Source organism: Abrus precatorius, unplaced genomic scaffold (genome assembly GCF_003935025.1).
Source record: "Abrus precatorius isolate BTA unplaced genomic scaffold, Abrus_2018 Scaffold3, whole genome shotgun sequence".
Classification (NCBI taxonomy): domain Eukaryota; kingdom Viridiplantae; phylum Streptophyta; class Magnoliopsida; order Fabales; family Fabaceae; genus Abrus; species Abrus precatorius.
The window spans coordinates 29314038-29336949 of record NW_020874373.1 but is presented as its reverse complement, the minus strand read 5'-3'; the positions used below and the strand labels follow the sequence as shown (position 1 = coordinate 29336949).

Sequence of the window (22912 nt, the reverse complement as noted above, 5' to 3'; positions counted from 1 at the left end):
CAAATTATTATGCACAATTTTATTTATAGGCAAAACTCGATGACCACCGCAACCGATTGCACTTGTCATGATATGCTATTTTAACAGTGGCACCTACATGCGTGTCCTCTTTCACCTTTAGCCGTGTCTCTTGCACGTGTCCATGCATGCATGCCTACACTTAAGTTTCCTTAATAATCTAGCCTTTTCTTATAGCTATATTTATTACTCTGCATTAGTTTACTACTTTAATTACATGCATATTTTTTCACTCTATAAAAAGATGAACCTTTCTTCTTTCACTTGTGTGGGAAATCGTCAAGTGTTTCTCTTGGCTGAAACTATTAACACTCCTAGTAATCATTGTCATTCAGTTTGCTTGCAGAGCAAGAAAGTGCTTGCAAGAAGAATAAAAGGTTTTAGTAACATGGCATCGCAGCAACAAAACCGTGAAGAACTTGATGAGAGAGCAAAGCATGGTGAAACTGTGGTTCCTGGAGGCACTGGTGGGAAGAGTCTTGAAGCTCAAGAACACCTTGCTGAAGGCATGGATGCAATGCAATGCAACCCCTCTTTCTCATTCAATCTTAAGAACAAACATTATGATGATTAACCCATTTTTTTTATCATTGAAGCAATGCATTTTATGGTTTTCTTTGATGTGTTTTATGATGTGTAGGAAGGAGCCGTGGAGGGCAGACAAGGAAGCAGCAGCTAGGGTCAGAAGGGTATCACGAGATGGGGACAAAAGGAGGCCAAACAAGGAAGGAACAGATGGGGAGAGAAGGGTACCAAGAGATGGGACGCAAAGGAGGGCTTAGCACTATGGACAAGTCTGGTGGAGAGCGTGCTGAAGAGGAAGGCATAGACATAGATGAGTCTAAGTTTAGGAATCACTAAAAAATATGGGGCATTGTGTTTTTGTAGTTGTTGATGTAGGAGTACTGGTGAATATATGTAGGAGACAAGTAATGAAATAATGCTAGTAGTAGTGTTTTTCTTGTAGTTGATGTAAGTTGTGAATATATGTAGGAGACTAGTACCGTAAAAAATTATGTTTTGATGCTGTTGTTTGTTAGTAATGTCAAGTGTTTCAGGTTTTGGAACCTTGTTAGTCTCTTCCTTTAAGGAAGATGTTTAGTAATGGTACTTTCCCTTTCCCTTATATAATGATCTTCTCTTTATACATTTTAAGTTCCAAGTTTTTTTGAGTGGCCTTATTAGAATATATGGAACAAGGAAGATAAATATTAAATGGAAACAAACACAAAATCGAAACGCCGTACGTACGGTATTTTACACGTTTAGGCCATGTTTTGTGTTGTGTAATAAATTCTATAAATGTGATGAATGAATACTCAATGACATGTAACATGAAAGGAAAAACAAATACCTGCTATAAGTGGTGGATTGTAATTTTTAAATGAATGCTTTAATGAAAGCAATGACAAGTACCTTCGATAAGGAGTAGAGTGGATGAAGCGGATTGAAAAATCACAACAGTTTTTTAAGTCTTGATCTCAAATCAAAGATGGGTAATGTATATGTCTATAAAACCATGGAAGGGAAATGTATGTGTCCACATTTTGTACAATTCATTGTCTTTTAAAGCATCCTAAAAAGAAACTCTTCTCAACCTAGACTCATAATCAAAACTTGAATAAGTGTATAAGAGAAGAGATAATGCAAAAGATGAGAAAAAAAAAAGCAGCACAATACTGGGCTGGACAAGCCTTGGTTCCTAAAGTTACATTACTTGAATGTCGGGTACCTAACAAAAGCCCCACCCTTTCTCACCAGTGGCACCCTTTTTCGTTTTTATTCTATGAATTATCCCTTTTAGTAACTTTTGCACGTAAAATATCAGTGGCTAGTTGCTAGAGCAGTAACCAACAGACCAAGCACCAGAAATGGCTGTGCACTAGCCTGAAAACACAAGAACATGAATAAAAAGTTGTTCTATTCTTGATAGACATGGGCCATTTGCCCTTGCTCTATTTTGTTATAAAGCTTCGAAGCAAAATTTATATAGTCAATTATACCTGATATTTAACATCATATTTCACAGGGTCCTTGAGGAAGTACTGGAACTGCAAAATAAAATGATAAGAACAAGTGAGATGCCACCATAAATTTAGATAGAAAAAACAGTTTAGTATGTCCTAAAAAAAATTGTCACATCATTATAAACAAATTTTCAATGTGCGTAAATTGTAATTGTGTACTTTACCTGAAAAACGACTTGAGGAATTATTAAGGCAAGTAAAGCCAATGCATAATACGGTTTACCAGCCCCGAGTAGATATCCTGCAACAATAAATGCAAGTGAAATTCTTTGCATTTGAATGTAATCCATTTTGCACTAATGAAAAATATTGCTTTACCAGAATTCAAGAAACTATATTTTACTTTTGTTTTTGTCCATCGTTTTTGTCCTCATGTATGATTTTAATTACGTGATGTTATATATAGTATATATTTTTTTGATATTGCACTCATTAGGTATTTTAGTTTTCGATTCTTGAAACTTTTCATTCTTCATTTTCTCTTGCCCGAAAACTATCACCGCTGGTCACCTTTGCGTTTCCCACCGATAATTTTGTTGTTGTCATCTAACACTTCTCCAACCTTATTGCCCTCTTCTCATCCAATTATGTCCTGTCGTCTTAAACTCTCTTTCTCTTTTCTTGTCCTTTCTTCACTCTTTTCTTCTTTCCTTGTCGCTTTCTTTCCTTTTTCTTTGTTTCCACTCACTAACACCATCCCATGGCTACTACTAACCGCCAAATTTCGGTCAACTACAATGAATGCTTGCTAACTTAGGTGGTCACGCCTTAGACAATTGTAGTGAATTCATGCCTTCCTCCAATGCCACTGCCACAAACCCAAGTTCCATAAACTACGCCACTTGCGGTTGCCATTGGAATTTCTATTGTCGAGAACCGGAAGAACCACTCATCTCTTCAACCAACCACTTTCATTGAGTTTATTTGAACTTAGATCTAAGTGAACCAAACCAGGTATAAGAAAAATGGAATCTGGAATAAATCCCGAAAACAAATTTAAAGCCAAGATCAAGTCTCCAGTGGAAGAGGGTACGTCACCTTTGAGTCCATTGGACAACATATTCAAGATTTTTAGTCTATCAAGCATGATTAGTGGAAGTTGGTACTATTCTATTAAGATTGTTGTTGAAAAAATCAATGTGGACAATGTTGGAATAGATGTGTCTTGGAAGACAACTAGTGAAGTTGGCATTTAAATGGTCAAAGTTTTGGGTGTTGGATGTCAACAGCGAAGTAGCTGAACTAGTGAAGTTGGCATGTAAAATGGTCAAAGTTTTGGGTGGTGGATGTCAACAGCGAAGTAGCTGACAGAGAATGCAGATGATAACCAACAATGGTAGTTTTTGACAAGGGAGAATGAAGAAGAAGAATGATAGGTAGGTAAAAGATTTTAAAAACTAAAAATTAAAATGTCTTATGAGTGTTTCAGAGACTAAAATAAAATAAAAACATATGCTATACCATATACAACATTTTTGCAACAAATCAATCTGACATGTCACATTTTTTGATATGTCAATATTCTGTTATTGTGTTGTGTGTTGATAGCATGTGACTCGAAAGACTAAAATGATGGACGAAGGCAAAAGTTTGACATCTTTAAAATTTTAAGGACTAAAATGTTTAACACTTACTATCTCAGACTAGAAAGATTAGTCTAAAAAATTGTACTATGATATTATACAATCATCAATTATTAGTTAGAAAGATATGAAGAATAAAATTAACGCCGGTTGAAATGACAACAGTCATGCTTATACCAACAGTGTAACTTCAATGCATCAGAGGCAATTTATGATAACCGGTTCTTGAATTTTTTAAGACCCAATTTAGAAAGAACCTTACAAAGTACAAGGTTATAACCTAGTACAACTCTGATTTAGACAAAAAGATAAAAGCAAAAGTCAAAACATCAGTAATCCACAAGTAATAAACAAGGATAAGGATAACCATTAAGTTAATATAGTGACAATTTTCCAACTGCATTGTTATAGTACCTTGTAAAACCGTAAAAGCTTATAGAATGTAGAGTAATTATTAGTATACATTAGAGGGATCAAAATTTACCAGCTACAGATAATTGTGTAATGTCAATAGCGCCAACACATATCCATTTTGCAGTTTCAGCACCAAAAGCAACTGGAAGAGACTACTCAAACAAGGTTGCAATAGAAAAGTCAGCAGAAGCTACATCAATGACTTTGAATAATTAGAGTTTCTAAAACAAAAATTCCAGGTTACTGTAATTGAAAGGCAAAGGTTAATACAGTAGACCTGAAGCCCTAGAGCTCTATCCCCTTCGATGCTTTTGAAGTCATTGACAATAGCAATTCCCAACTGCAATGTGATACAACAACATTAATGACTAGTCTAAGGTATCATTTCACATGTTATTGTAACAATATGTCATGTAGCATATACTACATACTCCAGCTATGCTGTATAGGAGGGTGAGAACAATTATGTCTGGTGTAAGAGTCCCAAACAAAGCCTGACCAGCCCACCTGTCAGTAAGAAATCGGTTAAGACTGTTAAATAAAGTGCAAATCTAGAAAATAGAACTCAAGCAAATCAAACATGATCAGTTTAATCACAATTCCCTGTTGATGATATGTAGGGTTACCCCGGTTATATTTTTATTGCAATAGTTGTCACATTCCAGAAATAAATATTATCCAAAAGCAACTATTTTTATCATATTATAAAAAGGGCTCCATGTAGCTGACTCCATCAAGTGGGAAAAGGTTTCGTTATTGCAGTATAAAAGGGCATCCCAATGCATGAGGCTCCGACCTGGTGCATGAATCTGTGATCTTCAGGTAGGCTGCAACTTTATTGTTGTGTCAAGGCTCACCCTCTTAATAATGTTTATTATATTACGTAAAAAATATTTCTTTATAAAAAAATTCATTGCCCTCTCTAGTGGATCTTGCATATGAATGCTAAGCACCATTCTTGTTTAGCAACTCATTATCTGAGAAGATAGAAAAAAAAATATCAAATACCTAACTAAACTACATGTACACAACCAGGATAACAGCTTAAATCCATAGTAATTAGAGTTAATCAAAGTAGAAGGTACCACACCATGGCAAACTAATGTAACTTGCTCCAAGGGCAAAGTTTCCAATCCATCCATTTTGTTTTAACTAGAAAGAAATGTAGAACTTAGTCAAATGATCATCGTAGGCAAAGGGAAAAGAAAATATAAAGAAAATGAAATTTTAAAACACTACCTTTAAAGGAGGTGCAGAATATATATATGACAGCAAGGATCCACCCACTGCAAGGTAAAATACTATAGGGAAATCATGCCCTGCCTGCATAGGAGAATATTTTCACCAATCAAGATTCTGATAATTTACACTCAGAAGTGATAGATCATGAGACTTGTGTACTGTACCCACCCATACGTCCAATAAACCTGCCAGGGCAAGACCTCCTAACAGAAGCACCCATATTTGAGTGATTACCTGCAGGATTTGAGCAAAAAGTGAAACAATAGAAGTAAAAATAAACACGTGAAAACAGGAAAAGACATCTAAGTCTCAGATTTACACTATACCTCATTCTCAGAAATTGCCCCAGAAGGAATTGGTCTATAAGGTTCATTTATTGCATCAATTTCTCGGTCATACCAATCATTCAGAGTCTAAGAATATAACATCCCAATAATTCAAAGTTATGTCAGTGATACTCCCACTAGTAGCAGTTGGCAGAATCTGATATCAAGAAAAGAATATTACCTGTGTGTAACCTGTCAGGAATGGGCCAGACATAGTCATGCACACTATTGATTTAGCAACATCCTCAATATTCCAATGAAAATTTCCTGCCCAGAAATCATTGTAGGTTGAAAACATTGAGGAGTTGTCTCAAATCAAATATATAATTGTATTGTATACCATGAAGGATGGAGAATTAAATACAAAACATTAAACATTTCTAAACAATATCACAGTAAATGCAGGACCAAACATTTGGTGACTATGCATATCATGTTTTAATGTTATGCTAACTGATAGAAAATTTGGTACCAGAAGCAGCAGCACCACAAACTACTCCCCAAACTAATGGAGGCCAAGTGACAGGCTTTGTAAGTTGAAGACGAATCTTCCATTTATTCTGTGAAACATAATAATCAATTAATTATCAAATACAAATATTTTCAAAAACAGTTATCTGACAACTGCAGTATTTTACTATTGCAGTAAACTTGCAGATGTAATTGTTAGTAATCCAGAACCAAAGTTAAGCTTACGGTGTGTCTCAGAATTAAACCATTGGTGGATTGTTAAAGACACATATTCAGATTAAGTTGTGCAGTACACAGGTTTGGAAGAGTTTACAAATAACAATATGAAGTGAAGATAATTTCCTATATGGCAGTTCAATCAGCAATCCAGTATTTCAGATTCATATCAGTTTGTTTACCAAGGACACATGGTTCACAATTTTAGTTGCACAAGAAAACACCCTTTTTCAATCATTCAAACAGTTCAATCTTATCTTACAAATTGCATTCACACTCCTTGAAATTCAACAAAATTTCATCGGCTACCCCTCTCTTTTTTTACATTACTTTGATCTCCCCTGATTCATATAATTGCATAAAAAAATTAACAGTGGATTTTGTAATTAAGAAGGGCATGTAATGTTATGTTGTTACATAAATTAAAGGATGCTTGTGTAGGATTTAAACAAAGAGGGGTATCAAATGAAATTTCATTAAACCTCAGGGAGTGTGACTGTAATTTTCCCGTGAATTGTTTTTACTCAATCACTTCGTAGAGTTATATATAAGTCTTTGGGCGAGTCATGATTTGCTATAAATGAAGTTTACACACACACACAAACGTATCGTTTGGGTTCTATGTTGGACATGACAGGAATCCAGTACAAGGCAGCACAGCGTCATAAATATACCTCAGTTCAGATTCTATGTGCAGGTTAAGCAAATTTTCTCTACAATAATTCACAGTATTTCATTCCCACAACTTATCAAATTTAAGTGACTCAAAAAATCCCACACTCATCCTGCAACTCCTGGATCTACAATACCGTCCAATTTTGTCACTGCCTGACAGATAATATCTGATTATGACCATTTCATGCCATAATGAAAATTGTTATCAATTTTCATGATCCACACAACAAATCTACATCATAGAAAGGAAATAAACTGCAATACAGTTGAGGTAGACTCACTGTTTCTTGGGCAGCTCCTTTAATACCAAGAAGCTGATTGAAGCTTGAACCATCTTTAGATGGTGCTGTATCTGGTGCCTGAGATTGAACTGCTCATACACCCCACCCAATAAGAATAAAAAAAACACAAAGAAAAAAGTTACCCTTTTGTGATAAATACAAAAATATTGGGAAATGAACAACAACATGAAAACATAGATAAAACCCAAAACCACCTTCATTAGTATCAGTTTCTGCGGCTCTAATGGATAATCTTCTCCCTGTAATGTCCATACAAACACCAATAATTTCAAACCCATTGAAACAAGAGTCATAAAAAAGCATAAAAGCTGCAATTTTAACCATGTTGGTAGCTGAGAAACTATGAAGAAGCATGTCTAGTGCGCACATTGGATATGGGAAAACAAAAGAAAACCCAAAAGGGTGTTCTGAACACACAAGAGTTCACTCTAAGAGCAACCAGAAAGAGCTGTTTTAAGTCAACCTACGAGAAATAGAGAGAGAAAGGGGAGGCAAAACAGGTCGAGCTTGAAGTGAAGGGATCCTCGTGTGTGTGGTTGACAATATTCTTGGCGGAATCGAAACCATGTTGATTAGGGAAGCCATTGAAGATTATGAGCTTGAAGTTGCCACAGAAACACACAGAGACACTGGTTATCGATCTTTTTGGTGGTAGTGATAGACTACAATATAAGAGTTTAAATATAATAAAGGAAATAGTAAGTTTGATTCCTAAACAATATTATTTACCCCAAATTTAGTTTTTTAATGAAAATATATTATTAAATAATCTCTCAAAATTTTAAATTACATTTTTAATAACATTTTGAGAGATTCTTTCTTTTTAATACAGTCCTCTCTCTCATTCATATTAATAATTTTAACTCTAAAATTTACTATGTAAAAGTTACTTATTCTTAAACATTTTTCACTAAAAATTACTCTAACTGTCACATGTATTTACTTTATCTAGCACACAATTTTAATTCAAAAAATTATTACAAACAAATTCCTTGTTAAATCTTTATAAAGTTCAGCATAAACAATGTTGTTAAACTCATTCAATAACTAGTTCAATCAATAAATCAGCAAGAGTAATATATTAGATTGAAGTCAAATTTAAGTTGTGTAATCTAGTTTAAATGGGTTGTAACCTGGTGCCAATTTTGTAAAATATTTAATATTAATTTCATCTTCTATAACAAAATTTAGATTTTAAAAATAAATCTTTTGACATCAATTATGACATAAAAATATCGATAAATAAGACATGTATACTATAATAATTTTTAGAATTAAATAAAATATAATTTTAAATTCTTATAAATATAGTTAAATTGAGTTTTATTTTTAAAATATTATTTAATTAATTTTAATCTTTATAACTTTTAAACCATTTTAAATAATTTCTATCACTATTTAGAATAACATGATATGCATTTAGAAATATCAAATAATATTGAAACATCTAAAGATATAATGTGATGTTGAAGCTGCATTACTAGATATATGTTACTTACTTATCATCGTTAAATGATAATAGAAATTATTTTTTAAGAAGATAAATCTATAAGGACTATAATTAAGAAAAAAAATATTAAGAAAAGTCTGAGTTGATCATGAGTTAAAAATATGGAAAAAGGGTAAAACAGAGCAGCATGAGGAAGTGGACTTCTATCATGATGCTTAAATTTAGTGCCCTTAATTAAAGACCAACACCAAATAATAATGCCCTAACATGATTAGTCTAGGAATCTCTTAATAAATGAGATCATTAACAATAATAACTAAGAGGGCAATAAAAAAAGTGTTACTACATTTGGTAATCACAATGAATCATCAAACTCATGGTACCGAGAATAGCTTTGTAAAATTGAAAGAATTTGATAATATTCGCCATTAACTCAAAAATTTGACTGATAATAATATTTTAATTAATCACGTTATCATTAAGGATTAAAAGAGTTTAATTTGGACAAATTAAAATTAATTTTGAAAAACTAAGATTAAAATTCACAAATATATAAACATTTAAATTATATTTAAACTTTAAAATTATTTATAATATTTTTCTTAAGTTTTATATAACTAATTTAAATAAAAATATATATAAATGATAAAGTTGTATTTTATAAAGGTTTCAGGCCATGTTTGTTATTTTTTATCTTTAAAAAATAGTTATTAAGGATGTGACACAAGAACTAAACAATGTATATTAAATTTTTTTTATATCTATTTTAAAATTTGTTTATGTAATAAATAAATATAGAAGAAAAAAAATTTAAAATAAAATTACTTTAAGGTAGAGTGAAAGAAAATATTAATTTTATCTTAAAATTGTAAAATAACTATTATGTAAAAAAATAAATTGACTTAAAAAGATTATTTTTTTTAAAGAGAGAATAACATATATGTTTGCATTGGCTAATCATGAAGGTCTTTTTCACCCTCATTATTTATATGTATATATATGGGAATTAAATTGACATATGATTTATTTTGGCATTTTTTAACACGGCTTTTCCCCTTCTTCCAACAAAGTAATCTATTATTCATACACTAACTTCCTCTTTTTAATTGATGGATCATTAAGAAAAGGTATTTTCAATCCTAACTATTATAACACCCTCATTTTTAGATGGCGTTAGTGATAGATTATTAATTGATGCTAGATAATGTTGGAAGGTATTAAGGAGGATTTTAAGTGTTTAATAAAGTTCTAGTGCAGGAGAATCTCGCTCAAGCGAGATCTACCTTGTTCAGGCAAAATTAAATGCTTAGGACCATTCCTTTCTAAAGCATTCTCGCTCAAGTGAGATCAACCTCGCCCAAGCGAGAACAAATCAAGTCGCCTCAACTGTCACTTTACTCAGGCGAGATAGAGTTTGCCCAGGTAAGGAGTCGCAAGAAAATTTAGAACTCTCTAGATACTCCCTTGCTCAAGTGAGAAGGGTCTCGTTCAAGTAAAAATATCAAAAAATGCGTAAGGAGCCATTGTCTGCACAGCTCGCCCAGGCGAGGTACTCCTATCTCAAGCAAAAGCGCGAGAGTTGAGGGTTATTTAAGGAATTTTCAGAGTGAGATATTTCATTTCATTTAATCCCCGTTTCGATTTCTCTCATTTTCTCTAGATTCTCACTCTCTTTTCTTAGAAAAATCTCCTCCAAACTCCGATTGTTAGTCAAATCCAAGATTGGACGCCTAATCTAAGTAATCCTTAGTAAGTTCCTCTGATGTTTAAGTTTGAGTATCCTGTTCATTTCTCACGAAGTTCTATTTTGAAAGGTTATCTCGTGTTGTTTAGGGAGTACTCTTATTTTAAAGGATCCTCTTCATCAAACTCTTTCAAGATCTTTATATCGAGGTAAGGAGAGTTCAATTCCATCATTAGAATGTAGCCATATTTGTATTCTTGAAACCTCAGTAGTGTTCGTTTCTATTGTGATAATTCTAAGTATTACGATAGGTTAATGATGTATATTTCTCTATCTTAGGAGGTTCAGTTAATGGTAATTGGTTATTTTGAGATAATATGAAATATGATTGGTTATAATATCTGATTTGGATTGAGTCTAGAGGTATCTGACCTCTGACAAAATTGATTGATTGATAGTTAGACTATAGGTGTAAATTGCATGATAGTGTGGTTATTGAATTTGATTGAAAGTTAAGTATATTTTGAAAATGAGTTAAATGATGAACAATATGTATAAAAAATATATGTATGATATGCATTATTTTGAAAATATTTGAACGGAATTGAATCTGGGAAGTGTGAAACTTTGATGAGATTGTAGAGTTATGAGATGTTTACTTACAGTACGTGAGTTGTAGCTAATTAATTGATGTGATTATGATATAGGTATTATGATACATCGACAGGTGTATTTATAATGTATGTATCGTAATACATTGAATTATATGGTCATAATACGTGTATTGTAACATGCTGATCTGCGAATGATGTATGGATTGATGAGAAAGGAATTAGTTTGAATAGCCACAGTGATAATTGAGAGTATGGAATATGGAGCTGATTATGAAAGTCTGGGAGAAATGTAGGGTGATGGATAACATTCGCTAAGGGTGCACAATTTATAAAAATGTGAATGCACCATATGGTTACACACTCGTTTCCTGACTAACACTTCTGACTATACTTTTGCTAAGGGGCCCTATAAGTGTGTATGTTGTATCCGTATAAATGGGTTAACCGGCAACTATTCACCTACTGTGTAAGACCTCATGAAATGTTAGAAGCAACTATAAAATGTGATCATATTATATGGGAAATTGTTTAGTAAAAAATGAAGTGAATTGGATATGTTATTGATATATGTAAGAGTGATGATGTGATGGGCTCATAATTAATGACATGGTGTTTTAATTGAGTTCAATATAGGTGTTTTCATAGAAATTAATGTATTCATCCTTGCATACAAAGATGTAAATAAATTTACATATTTATTAAAATATATTTGTTATTTATGTTTTAATTATGAGGAAAGAACTCATCCTTACAAAATATTTTAGGAACAAAAATGATGATTAGGATTAAACTCTCAGCGTTTAGACATGAATCATAACTGCTCTTAAAAATTTTGCTCATGATGGCTTTGTAATTACGTATTCTAAATTATATATATATATATATATATATATATATATTTTATTGATAGTTTGTAAAAGTATGTTTTTATATACAATTTAAATTTTGCACTTTAGATTATGATTCTTTTACTGTTTAAATTAATTATAAATATGTTTGACTGAAAAAAATTTTGATTTCTCACATATTGAAAATATCCGTTTTGGATAAGAACCAATTTATCCTTTTGGCTCATAATTTTTAAATATTTACATTACTCGTTTTCAATGAAGAATTGACTTGTTCGATTAGTTTACAACATATTATTATTTATTTTCATAATTTAAAAAGTAAAGTGTTATAATTATGATTTATTGATTTGACCGTTAAGTATAATATCACTGATTTTTTCATTTTTAATTAAAAATACATTTTTTTAATATAAATTTATTAACAAACAAAAAATTTAATTACATTCAATAATTTAAAATTAACTACACTCAACTTTAGAAAAGAAATTATTTTTCTCATATTAAAATTTTACTTAACAAAGTCGTATGTACATTTTATATTTTTTCTCAATAGACATTAAATAAATGTGATATATAAAAACTAGTAAAATAAATACAAAATTTATACATAACCTATTATATCATGTAGATCATACAGAGGATCTTCTCCCTCTTAAAATAAATAAATTGTGATAAAATCACCTTCCTTTTTTATTTTTATCCAAGTGAGTGAGTAGGGATTAGGGAAGGAGATATGCTTGTGATTTTTTTCTTATATTTTATGTCCTCTAACTTTATCACTAAACTAATCAATTAAGGGACTTTTAAGCAAATTTACTTTCAAATGCTATTTTATAACTAATATTCTCTTTGTACTGGTAACATAATGAAGTACATATTTAATTTCACGTTAACGTTTATTTTTATACTATTAATTATAACTTTTACATTTAATTTATGTTTATTGACTTCACTCTCAAATGTGACATATACTTCTTGTTCAAAGGAATCTTACAATATATTCTAAGGGAAGAAAATTATAAAATTTACTAACCCACTTTGGAGAAATGCAACTTGTTCTGTCACGACAAAGAGTTATAAAAGCATCAAATTGGAACTCTTTGCTCTCTCTCTCTCTCTCTCTCTCTCTCTCTCTCTCTCTCTATATATATATATATATATATATATATATATATATATATATATATATATTAAGGCCTTTTAGTTGGCATAAACAACAATATATGGTTGTGGACTTCAACTTCGAGGTTCTTTTCCTGTTAACAAACAAAAACAATATTGGTTTGAAATCCCAACAAGCTAGTAAAGAGATCCTGCTACAATGGCCAAACACGCTATGAGTAAATTTTTAAAAAAATATATCTTTGATACTTTATAAGATTTTAAATGTTATTTGTTTGTTTTGATGCATAATAATGCCTCTAGCACTAACCAAAAACAGATAAAGTCAAGATACATAGTGGTCCATGACTACATTAATTATTTGCTAAGCACCCATGTTATGTTTTGTAAAAGTACACTCTTTATTTTTTAGGCAGAATATTTTAGTAAATTATATTCTTAAGTGTATTATAAGAATCAAAATTATAGTTTATTAACAAATTTAGTTAATAAAATTAAAAAAAAACTAAAATATTATTTATCATATACCCACGTGAAATTAGATTCATGGTCCTGCAACAAGATTATTTGGCTTAGAATCTACTATATTTTAATAAAATAGATAACATAAGGAATAACGTCAATCACTCCAAAAAAAACTAATTTGATTTTCTTGTTTTAGTTACGAGGCAAATAAAGCTAACATTTTAACAGATATAAAATTGTTGGGTTAAACCAATTTGAATTCAAGCATTATATAATCAAGGGCGTTCTTGACTTTTTGAGACTCTAGACAAAATAAAAAATTAGAGCCCTTTAAAAAAATTATAAAATGTAATAAATAAAATAAAATAATATATTAATAATTTTATTAAAATAATACTTTTTCTTAAGTAACTTTAATTTTTCTAATAAAATTATAAAAAAAATATTCTTTCATTCAACCAACTCTTATGTTATAATTAACTATAAAAACATAGAAAATCATAAAAAATGAGTTTTACGAGCATTATGAGATGCAAAATATCCATGATAACATTAACATTAATGTTTTTTAAAAATTCTTTATAGATTGATAAAATTGTAAGACCATTCAACGGTTCTTGTAACATTGATGACCTTGGTAGGTTTTGATTAACTTTAACTTTAAAAAACTTCTTTCAGTTGATGATATAGTCATTGGGACCGTAAATTTTTTTTTATAATTGATTAAAATATTTAAATAACAATTTGTAAATTTGACAAACTTAGTAACTATTTAATTTTTTTTGAAAAAAAACTAAAATTCTCCATGAGATTTAATGTTAAAAATAGTAAAATTTTAAAATTAAATGAAGTTTTGAGTCTATAAAGGTCAATGAGTCAACTACATTTATAGCAAGTGAGGCGCGAGAAATTGAAAAGTTTTTTTTGTTTTTCTATTTTTTCTAACTGCAAACTGTAAGAGCTGAAATTTTTTTCGAGTAAAAGTAGGACACAATTTTTACTTTGGGTCCTCTTTTAAGCTTGGACCCTAAGCGATTGCACCTCTAAATTGGGCCTGTATATAATTTAAGATAATTTAGAACCAGATATGTTCACATGCATATTCTTTAATTAGAGCATACTTAATGAAATTTTTTTAAATTATTTCTTAAAATAAGCAACAGTTCCTTCTTTCATTTCATCGTTAGAGTTGCATAAGTTGATGCACACATGACAACATTTTTCTTTTCTATAAGATGCGTTCCTAAACCAAAACACATGGGACTAGCATTTTATAATCATCTTCAGCAATAAACTAGTTAGTTTGGGAGATAAAATTGTAGGCTCTATTTAGTAATTTTATAGAGTTGTACCGTCGGAGAAAGAAATTATTCAAGTTGCATAAACTTAAATAAAAATATTATTAATGATAGTTTTAACTTTTGTATGTTTAAGTATTTAAAAGTAACAATTTTAATGTAATAAATATGTTGATTCTCAATCAATCTTAGTGCGGATTAAAGAATATCCTTAACTGTGACCTCATTCCCGAATATCTTTGACAATATTTTCATTCCACTTTTTGAGGTTACTGTGGATCCTGACTCACATCCTCAGCTACATGTTTTCTTGAAACAGGTGTGGTACAATTTCAATCTCTTTTGATATTTTAGGAAGATAGGAGTTTCTGGTTACTTGTGCTGATGGTAGGGATTGTATTCTATGACCTAATACATTTTATTAAACAAGTAAATGAGTGTAAAGACTAAAAACATGCATTGCCAAAGTAGAATTTTGCTGCTAGCTTTGCTTAGTGATTCTAAATTCTTAAGGTCTTCCCCTCCTGCCCCAACAAAAAATAAAAAAGATTTAATGCTGTACATATTTGATCAATCATATTCTAGTTATAGATCAAAATAGATCATGTTCTATTAAATTTTCTTTCCTTTTCTTGTGCAAGATAGTATTCAGTGCCACCTATTTATTTTTCTTTTTCTATTTTTAGGTTGTTGGGTTGGATTTGGTGGATGATGAAAGCAAACCTGAAAAACAGACCAACAAAACACATTCCAACCCCGACTCAGTGGACTAACATATTCAATCCGGCATATTCATACTATGTCTATTATTGTTATGCAAATCTTTACACCTTAAACGAGATCTGTAACTTGTTCTACCAAAGAACTTCATGCTTGTGACTCAATATTTGGGTAGCTATTCACTGCACCACCAAAGAAAACTCTATTGGCTGATAATGGGAAAACAAAAAGGAAAATTAAGTGGTTGGGTCTCTTCTTCCTTGTATATACTATCTAGCACAAGTTAAATATTCTGTCACTGTTAGTATTAAGATTGTTACTGTATATATTCTATTCATTGCTTACATCTTTCCTCAACCTAGATCCCCTTAAGTATGTATTTCCCTGTTCCTAGATTACCATCGTAATCCTTCACCAACGTTCTTTTTGAGGGGTTTGAATGTTTCCCTTTCTACTGATGATCCACTCCAAATTCACTTAACAAAGGAACCATTGGTTGAAGAGTATAGAATAGCTGCTTCTGTAATCTTTCTGTCTCTCTCTCACACTACATGGCTTGTAAATAGACAATACTAACAATCAAGACACCTCTTCCTCTATAGGTATGGAAGTTGAGTGCATGTTATATTTGTGAGATTGCCCATAATTCAGTTTATCAATCAGGTTTCTCAAATGTCTTGAAGGTAAACTAATCTTGACATTGCTCCTGTGATTGATAATCCTCTATCCCCAAGACAGCTGTTTTCTTTTTCCTCTGAAGATCCCCACAAGCCCACTGGGGGTGTGGGTTAGGTAATGCTGTTTGTTTCTTCAAAACCAAATCTTTTGCAGCTGTAAATTACCTACTGTCCTTGTAATGTTCAAGTACTACGAAAATTGAATGTGGACTTTGGTATTATTCAGTTATTATCTCTAATGTTCAACAAGGCAGCACCTGTCCTTGGAAAGTTGGAATGGTAGAAGTTGTAAAGCTAAGAAAATTTCTTCATGAATGTTACTTGTCATGTAAAATTTTATTTAAAGATACACTGGTCCAACTTAAGAGGCAAATGGGAAAGTACCACATGTTGGCAAAGAACATGACCATTATCAATATTTCATGCCATCATCCTGGTGCACTGTAGTCCATTCTCCTTCAGCATTTCTTATTTGAGTTTTAAAATAAAGAAATTTTAACAGAATTACATGGATTAGAAAAAGATAAAGAAAATAAACTTCTGTAACCAGTTATATACATAGGAGAGAATATGGATTAGTGAACCTAATTGTTCATAACTGCAAGGTACTTATTCACAATATTAATTTAGTTATAATGATGAAACTGAAAATAATAGAGGCTGAATGCAAACTGGGAAACTACTGGAAGGATAATATATAATGAGGTACTGGTATCAAATAAATGGATGCATATTTTTGTTTAAATTTGCACTCAACTGATATTTTTTCTTGTGTCAGTCACATTGGATTGGTAAGGAGTATTACAAGAGAGGGCCAAATGTTTATGACATTCACAAAACAAATGTTCCTCACATTCGGTTGGAATTCCGAGAGACGGTATGGGATCAATAAATGCTTAAATTTCTATATGTAACTTGTTCTGTTGCAAATTTTTTTCACAGAATTATGACTTTAATATTTACCCTAGATTCTTCATATTGTTTAGTTGAAACATGCTATATAAACAATTTGGGATTATTGCTTCCTTGCCTCCGAATCTTCATTGTCTGGCCTATTTCGATGGTTTATGATACCAAGGTCTACAGTTTTACAATTGTTTGATATTTAAAACGTCAACGAGGTTGATCCATGTTTTCCTAACTCATTCTCTTGAAGCAAAGGGAAATCTCAGAATGTGATTGGGCATGGCACCCATTAAAGCCCAAGTCATTCCAACATTAGTACTATTCGAGGAGAGAAATTCGCTCTCAAATTTTTAGTGCAATAATTGAGTATTTATATTCTCAAAGCAAATTTTTAAAAATTATAAAAATTATTTAAGTTTTAAATTATTAAAAGGAAATATATTAGATGTCTTGTAAAATAAAATAATAATAATAGCAGCTAAATTAATTAATAAATGTATATTGCATATACATAACAGTATTAACAAAATTATTTATTATATTTTAAACTAATTTAGATTGTCCTAAATGCGTGAACTAGCTCACATTTAAACCGAAGTAGAGAAATTCATGCAGAAGACTAATGGAGAGTGCAACAATTAAAACGATACCGCAGTATTTTTCCTTATTTAGATGCCACAAGGAAATGTTGAAGATGGAAATTGTAATAACGTTACATGTTAAAATCCACACAAATAACAACATATCCCCAAAATTTTTTGAAGCATGATACTAAAGTTTCTAACCAATGAAACAATTGACACCAATTAAATTGCCCATAAGACTCAAATCTTCAGAATCGCCTAAAAAGGAACTAGCCTTCAGAAGTAAATTCAGACTCGCTGATTTAGTTTACTACCATAAAGCCAAAACTCTGACAATTTTTTTTCCACAAGGAAGAAATGGGGGGTATCAATAGCACTGGTGTGCCGATTATTTCTTATACTGCTTTACCTCTTTAATTACTCCATCAGCAAGTGAGTCAACATCATTGTTCTTGCCGAAAAACTTTACAAATTCCATATCAGGACTCATCAAGTATCTGGAAAGAATTACCATATTATGAAATTCAAATTAGCATTCATTATTCAACGAGTATAATCCTTTGAGAGCTATATAATGTGGCAGATGCAAAAATATATACAATCACATATGCACAGATAACAAGGAAAATGTATGAGCATATTCACAAAAAATAAAAAATCAATGTAGAGGGGTAAAAAGAAAAATGGAAGTATCTCACTATCCACGCTAATTGCTTAACAAATAGCCAAAAGAGGTGTGTTAGAACACACTCTTTCTAACATACTGTCATTTATTGGTTGAATTTATTAAAAATTACAAAAGTATAGTGAGAATCATTAAATTAAAAGTGGGACAAACATGACTTGTGATTTTCAATAAATTTCAACTAATAATTAAAAAAGTGTTGTTAGTATTTCTTAATAGCAGAAATTCCTCTATCTGGTATGATAACACAAACAACTAAAATTTAAATAGAAATTTATTAGAATCATTTAAATATTCTATCAATTTAATTCAGACAAAGTTATTAAGAACTTTTCTGATGGCCAGACGTTTAAAAGTTCCAAATAAGATGGATATACATTAGTGCGTGCATGTATGCATAATACTCTGTCCTGATGAGTATTATGGTCGTTACCTACGCAATCATTACTTTCATCGTTTCCATAGAAATATTTCAAAGATTAGGTCATTTACAAATTTCAATGATTAATGACAGAGACAAACTGCTAACACACCACTGAAAACAAGTGGGGAACCAGAATGTAGCATGCATGAAGCAGAAATTAAAATACTTACATAACTATGGAGTGATCAACAAGATAATCTGAGTCTTCCTCTGCTGTCTTCATGTAATAAACGCGATATGCACGGGCAACATTCTTTATCTCTTCCGGGCTACCAGTTAATCCAATTAATTTAGGATGAAATTCTGAAAAATACAAATTAACACAACGACCATAGAATTAAGCAAAAATGTCTAATCTGCATATCAACCCCCTGCCCCCTGTCAAAAAAAAAAAAGGAACAAACACAACAGATAAAAGAAAGTTCAGAAGTATGATGCCAGCACCTTTGACATATTCACCCACTTGTTCAACAGTATCCCTCTCAGGATCTACAGAGATAAAAACTGGCACAAGTTCCATTCCAGCTTTCTGCTCTGCAGGGAACCAATAGACATGGATATGATTACCATTAATACATTATATCAAGTTCAAAAGTTAAAATCAAACTGTAATTCACCTTCTCAAGCAGTCTTTAAATCTTACAGCTGATGCAACATACAACTGTCAAAAGTCACTCTTCTCACTCTCATAATAAACTAGGGTACCCACTATATACACCCCTACATGTATAGGTGTTGGCTTAGTTGCCATGGACTTGAGGAGAAAAAGGTCCTCCATAGGTTAAATCAATTTGTCAAGGCAGGATTTGAAATTTCATTTTAATCATCATTGCCATTAAGAATAAACCTGACACGTACCTCTCATGAATTTCACTATTTCGGACCTCTTATGGTAGTTAAATTGCATGAGTTCATTGACTACTATGATGAGAAATAGAGCATATCTTGCTCTGACAAGTATGAAAAACACACCATATACCAACAACAACAAATCACCTGTAAAAACTTACTTATTTTATCAACAGCAGCTACTAACTTCTGTAGTTCTTCTGGACAGATATCTGGGCAGTGAGTAAAGCCAAAATACAACAAAGTCCATTGTCCCACAAAATCCTTTTCAGTTACACGTTTCCCGTGATGGTTGACAAGGTGAAATGGACCCCCAATCGCAGCTCTTCCTGCAGAAGGTCCCTGCTTAACAGCCTCTGAAGCATTATGTATTTCTACAGAAAAAATGTCAAATCAATATAATGGAAGAACAAAATATCCATATGATACATCAGAATCAAATTGAAATGCAACAGGAATTGGAGCTAATGCTATTTGATCCAATTTGTTTCCAACAACCCGTAAGAAACAAAAATATGGCAGAATACATATAGTACATCCTCGAGCTAGATTTGACTCTTATAAGGCTATATAAAATACACAAGGAATCATGCCATAGTTTCTTTTTCTAGGAATCCCTTAAAAATTCATTTGATAAATTAAGCAAACAATCACTCAGCCGAGACTTAGAAATTAGAATCCGAATGAACATGCAATTACAAAGACACAACTACATGTTAACCACAAAATACTCAACTCACCATAGTAATCTACCTTCAATATGTCGTTTCTTTTCCCTGTCATAGTAGAATACCAATCCAGCCCCAGTGAGAACCAGAAGAAGAAAGCTCAACCAAGAAACAGGCTGCAAGACACTATGACAAATCAGCTCACAAGTCTAACTTATATCAAAATTTACACTAACTGAAAATTCTCAAGGAAAAAGAACAACTAAATTGCTAACAAAAACTTTAGATACACACCCCTCCACGAACAGGTTTTCCTTCATCACTTTTCTGATCCCGTTCTTCTCCTCCAGACTCTTTTCCTTGGCCAGAACCAACTTTTGCAGATTGATCTGATGATGGGTTTTCTTTATTAACAGTATCAGAAGCAACACCAGATAGAAACCTCCGAAACAGCGCCAAAGACCCATTACCAAAACCTTGATTCCCAACCTGTTAATTCAATAGAAAGCTATACATAATGAAAATTGGAACCAACCCAATTGAAATGGAAGAAGAAGAATGAGAATCAGTCAAAGCAATGAACATTATGTGGAAACTGCATCTAAAAAAACAAAAAAAAAAAATGATTTTTTTTCTTTTAGGTAAATAATGAAGGAAAGAGAAGTGAACCAGGTGACGGTGATGGGGTGGTTGAAGAAGAGGAGAGAATGGTCTGCAATAACGAAGAAGGCGAAAGGAATAGCGAAAGTGGTTGGCTTTGGTGGATATGATGGACGCCATTAGATGAACTCTCTGCTTCGCAAAAACCGTAACCTTAAACCCTTTAATGAGATCAAGGACACGGGGTTTTATATTTGGAAATTGATGTTTCTTCAAGTTGCATTTTATACAACATCTAATTTTTAATTTATTTTTATAATAAGCCTTTTGATTTAATTTATTTAAATAACTTTTTTTAATAAATTTCATGACAAAGTTTATAGTATTTTTTATATATTAAGAGTTTTTAAAAATAAATATTTAATTCAGGTTATGTGAAAGACAATTTTTTTTGAAATTTCATACAAAAAATATAAGTTATTTTTCATTTGGTTGAATTATTAATGGTATATTTTATTTTAAGAGATACTTATAGTTTTTTGTAAGCATTTCAAAGTAAGTTTTCTAAATAATTAAATAACTGATTTTCTTTTCAGATTTTTTTTAATTTGAAGAACGAACATACTATATATATATATATATATATATATAAGAAAGGCTGAAATGGACTCTAAATTTGATATATCTTTAATATAAATTAAATTTATGTTTCCAATTGCTCCAATCCATCCAATATCACAATATATTTAATTGTATATATATTTTTATAACATATAAAATGTTAACCCCAGCCCTAAAGGTTCAGGATATTTTTTTTTATAACATATAAAATATGTATTTTATTATTCAATTTTTTTATTTATGAATGTTTAAACTCATCTATAAAGAGAGGTTAATGAAATTCTTAATAAATTTATACAGAGATATTTTATTTTATACTATATTATATGTTTTTTAAAATTTTCACTTTTAAAGTTTCGTGACTTAAATACAGATAATAATTAAAATTATATATTTTATCAAAATATGTGGCCAACTCGGTTTGCATTAAATTATGCATATCCCAATGCATCCTATGCTTTAATAATTTGTTTGAATATGATGAAAAAGAATAAAAAAATACAAATAAAAAATATTTTTTGTTTACTTAAAAAATTTAACTTTCAATTTTTTCTCTTCTTATTCTTCTTTCAATTCAAACTTTTTCTTTCATTTATTTTCTTTTCTTAGAACTCATCGTAGGGACATGCTACTTCACAATAAAGTCACGTTACTTGGGTAGCTATGGCATTTCACTGTCAAACTTCCAAATCACTTGATAAAATAAAGCTTGTTTCTCCCCTTTAATGTTATGTCATGAAATAATTAGAACACCAATGTTGAATTTTCCTTTTTTTAGAATTTTAATTCAGTAACATGCAATACATGGATATCGTAAAAAAAAAAAAAAAAAAAAGCTATATAGAAGTTTATATTGTTTCTTCCCCAAATGTAAAGACTACGTTTTTATATCAGCCTTTGCTGACTTAAAAAAAAACTCCAGGTATTATTTTTCAATAATGTCTCCTTAGGTAAAATAAAATAAAATAAAATAAAATCAGACTCTAAAAATAGTTGAGAAATAAAAAATTTTCAACAAGAGCTTGGTTTTTAAAAACAATTTTTTCTTTTTAAAAATAAAAAAATAATTTATTAACATAAGTTTTTATTTTTGGTTTTTTCTTAAAAATTGTTTTTAAAAATAAAAAAAACAGAAATAAACAAACTCTTAGTGTTTCCCATATTATCTTTTTAAGCAAACAATGACTTTTTTTTACAAAATAAAAAAATCTACAGGAAAAAAATAATAGTTGAAAAAGATTGATTTTGAAAATATTTTTGGTGCAATGCTCTCTAACTTCTTATTTTTTGCATGAGAATATCTTTGATATATGGAGCATAAAAGATATTTACGTAATACACCTCCATTTTCCCCCTAGACACATCAAATTACTTTTTAGGAACTGATTTTTTTTATGTTAAAGCCATTTTCATACTAAAT

At 30.9% G+C, this 22912-nt stretch overlaps 3 protein-coding genes across 3 annotated transcripts; 1 reads left to right on the top strand and 2 right to left on the bottom strand.

The window, feature by feature from the left end:
• The first annotated feature begins 406 nt into the window (after positions 1-406).
• On the top strand, positions 407-879 carry LOC113863465 (protein SLE1). The gene is made up of 2 exons (XM_027497057.1): positions 407-524; positions 659-879. The coding sequence occupies exons 1-2, from the start codon at positions 407-409 to the stop codon at positions 877-879; spliced, it is 339 nt and encodes a 112-aa protein (XP_027352858.1).
• Positions 880-1467: 588 nt separating this feature from the next.
• Positions 1468-7927, bottom strand: LOC113861494 (chlorophyll synthase, chloroplastic). The gene is made up of 15 exons (XM_027494339.1): positions 7742-7927; positions 7469-7513; positions 7254-7342; positions 6083-6170; positions 5792-5877; positions 5611-5697; positions 5453-5518; positions 5282-5365; positions 5133-5194; positions 4474-4549; positions 4320-4382; positions 4113-4194; positions 2210-2286; positions 2022-2069; positions 1468-1905 (listed from the first exon to the last, which is right to left on the bottom strand). The coding sequence occupies exons 1-15, from the start codon at positions 7857-7859 to the stop codon at positions 1843-1845; spliced, it is 1134 nt and encodes a 377-aa protein (XP_027350140.1). The 5' UTR covers positions 7860-7927; the 3' UTR covers positions 1468-1842.
• A 9850-nt stretch (positions 7928-17777) lies between these two features.
• LOC113863425 (protein SCO1 homolog 1, mitochondrial) lies at positions 17778-21079 on the bottom strand. Its single transcript, XM_027496997.1, has 7 exons — positions 20941-21079; positions 20566-20760; positions 20357-20447; positions 19765-19977; positions 19199-19288; positions 18925-19057; positions 17778-18142 (listed from the first exon to the last, which is right to left on the bottom strand). The coding sequence occupies exons 1-7, from the start codon at positions 21049-21051 to the stop codon at positions 18034-18036; spliced, it is 942 nt and encodes a 313-aa protein (XP_027352798.1). The 5' UTR covers positions 21052-21079; the 3' UTR covers positions 17778-18033.
• Between the last annotated feature and the right edge of the window lie 1833 nt (positions 21080-22912).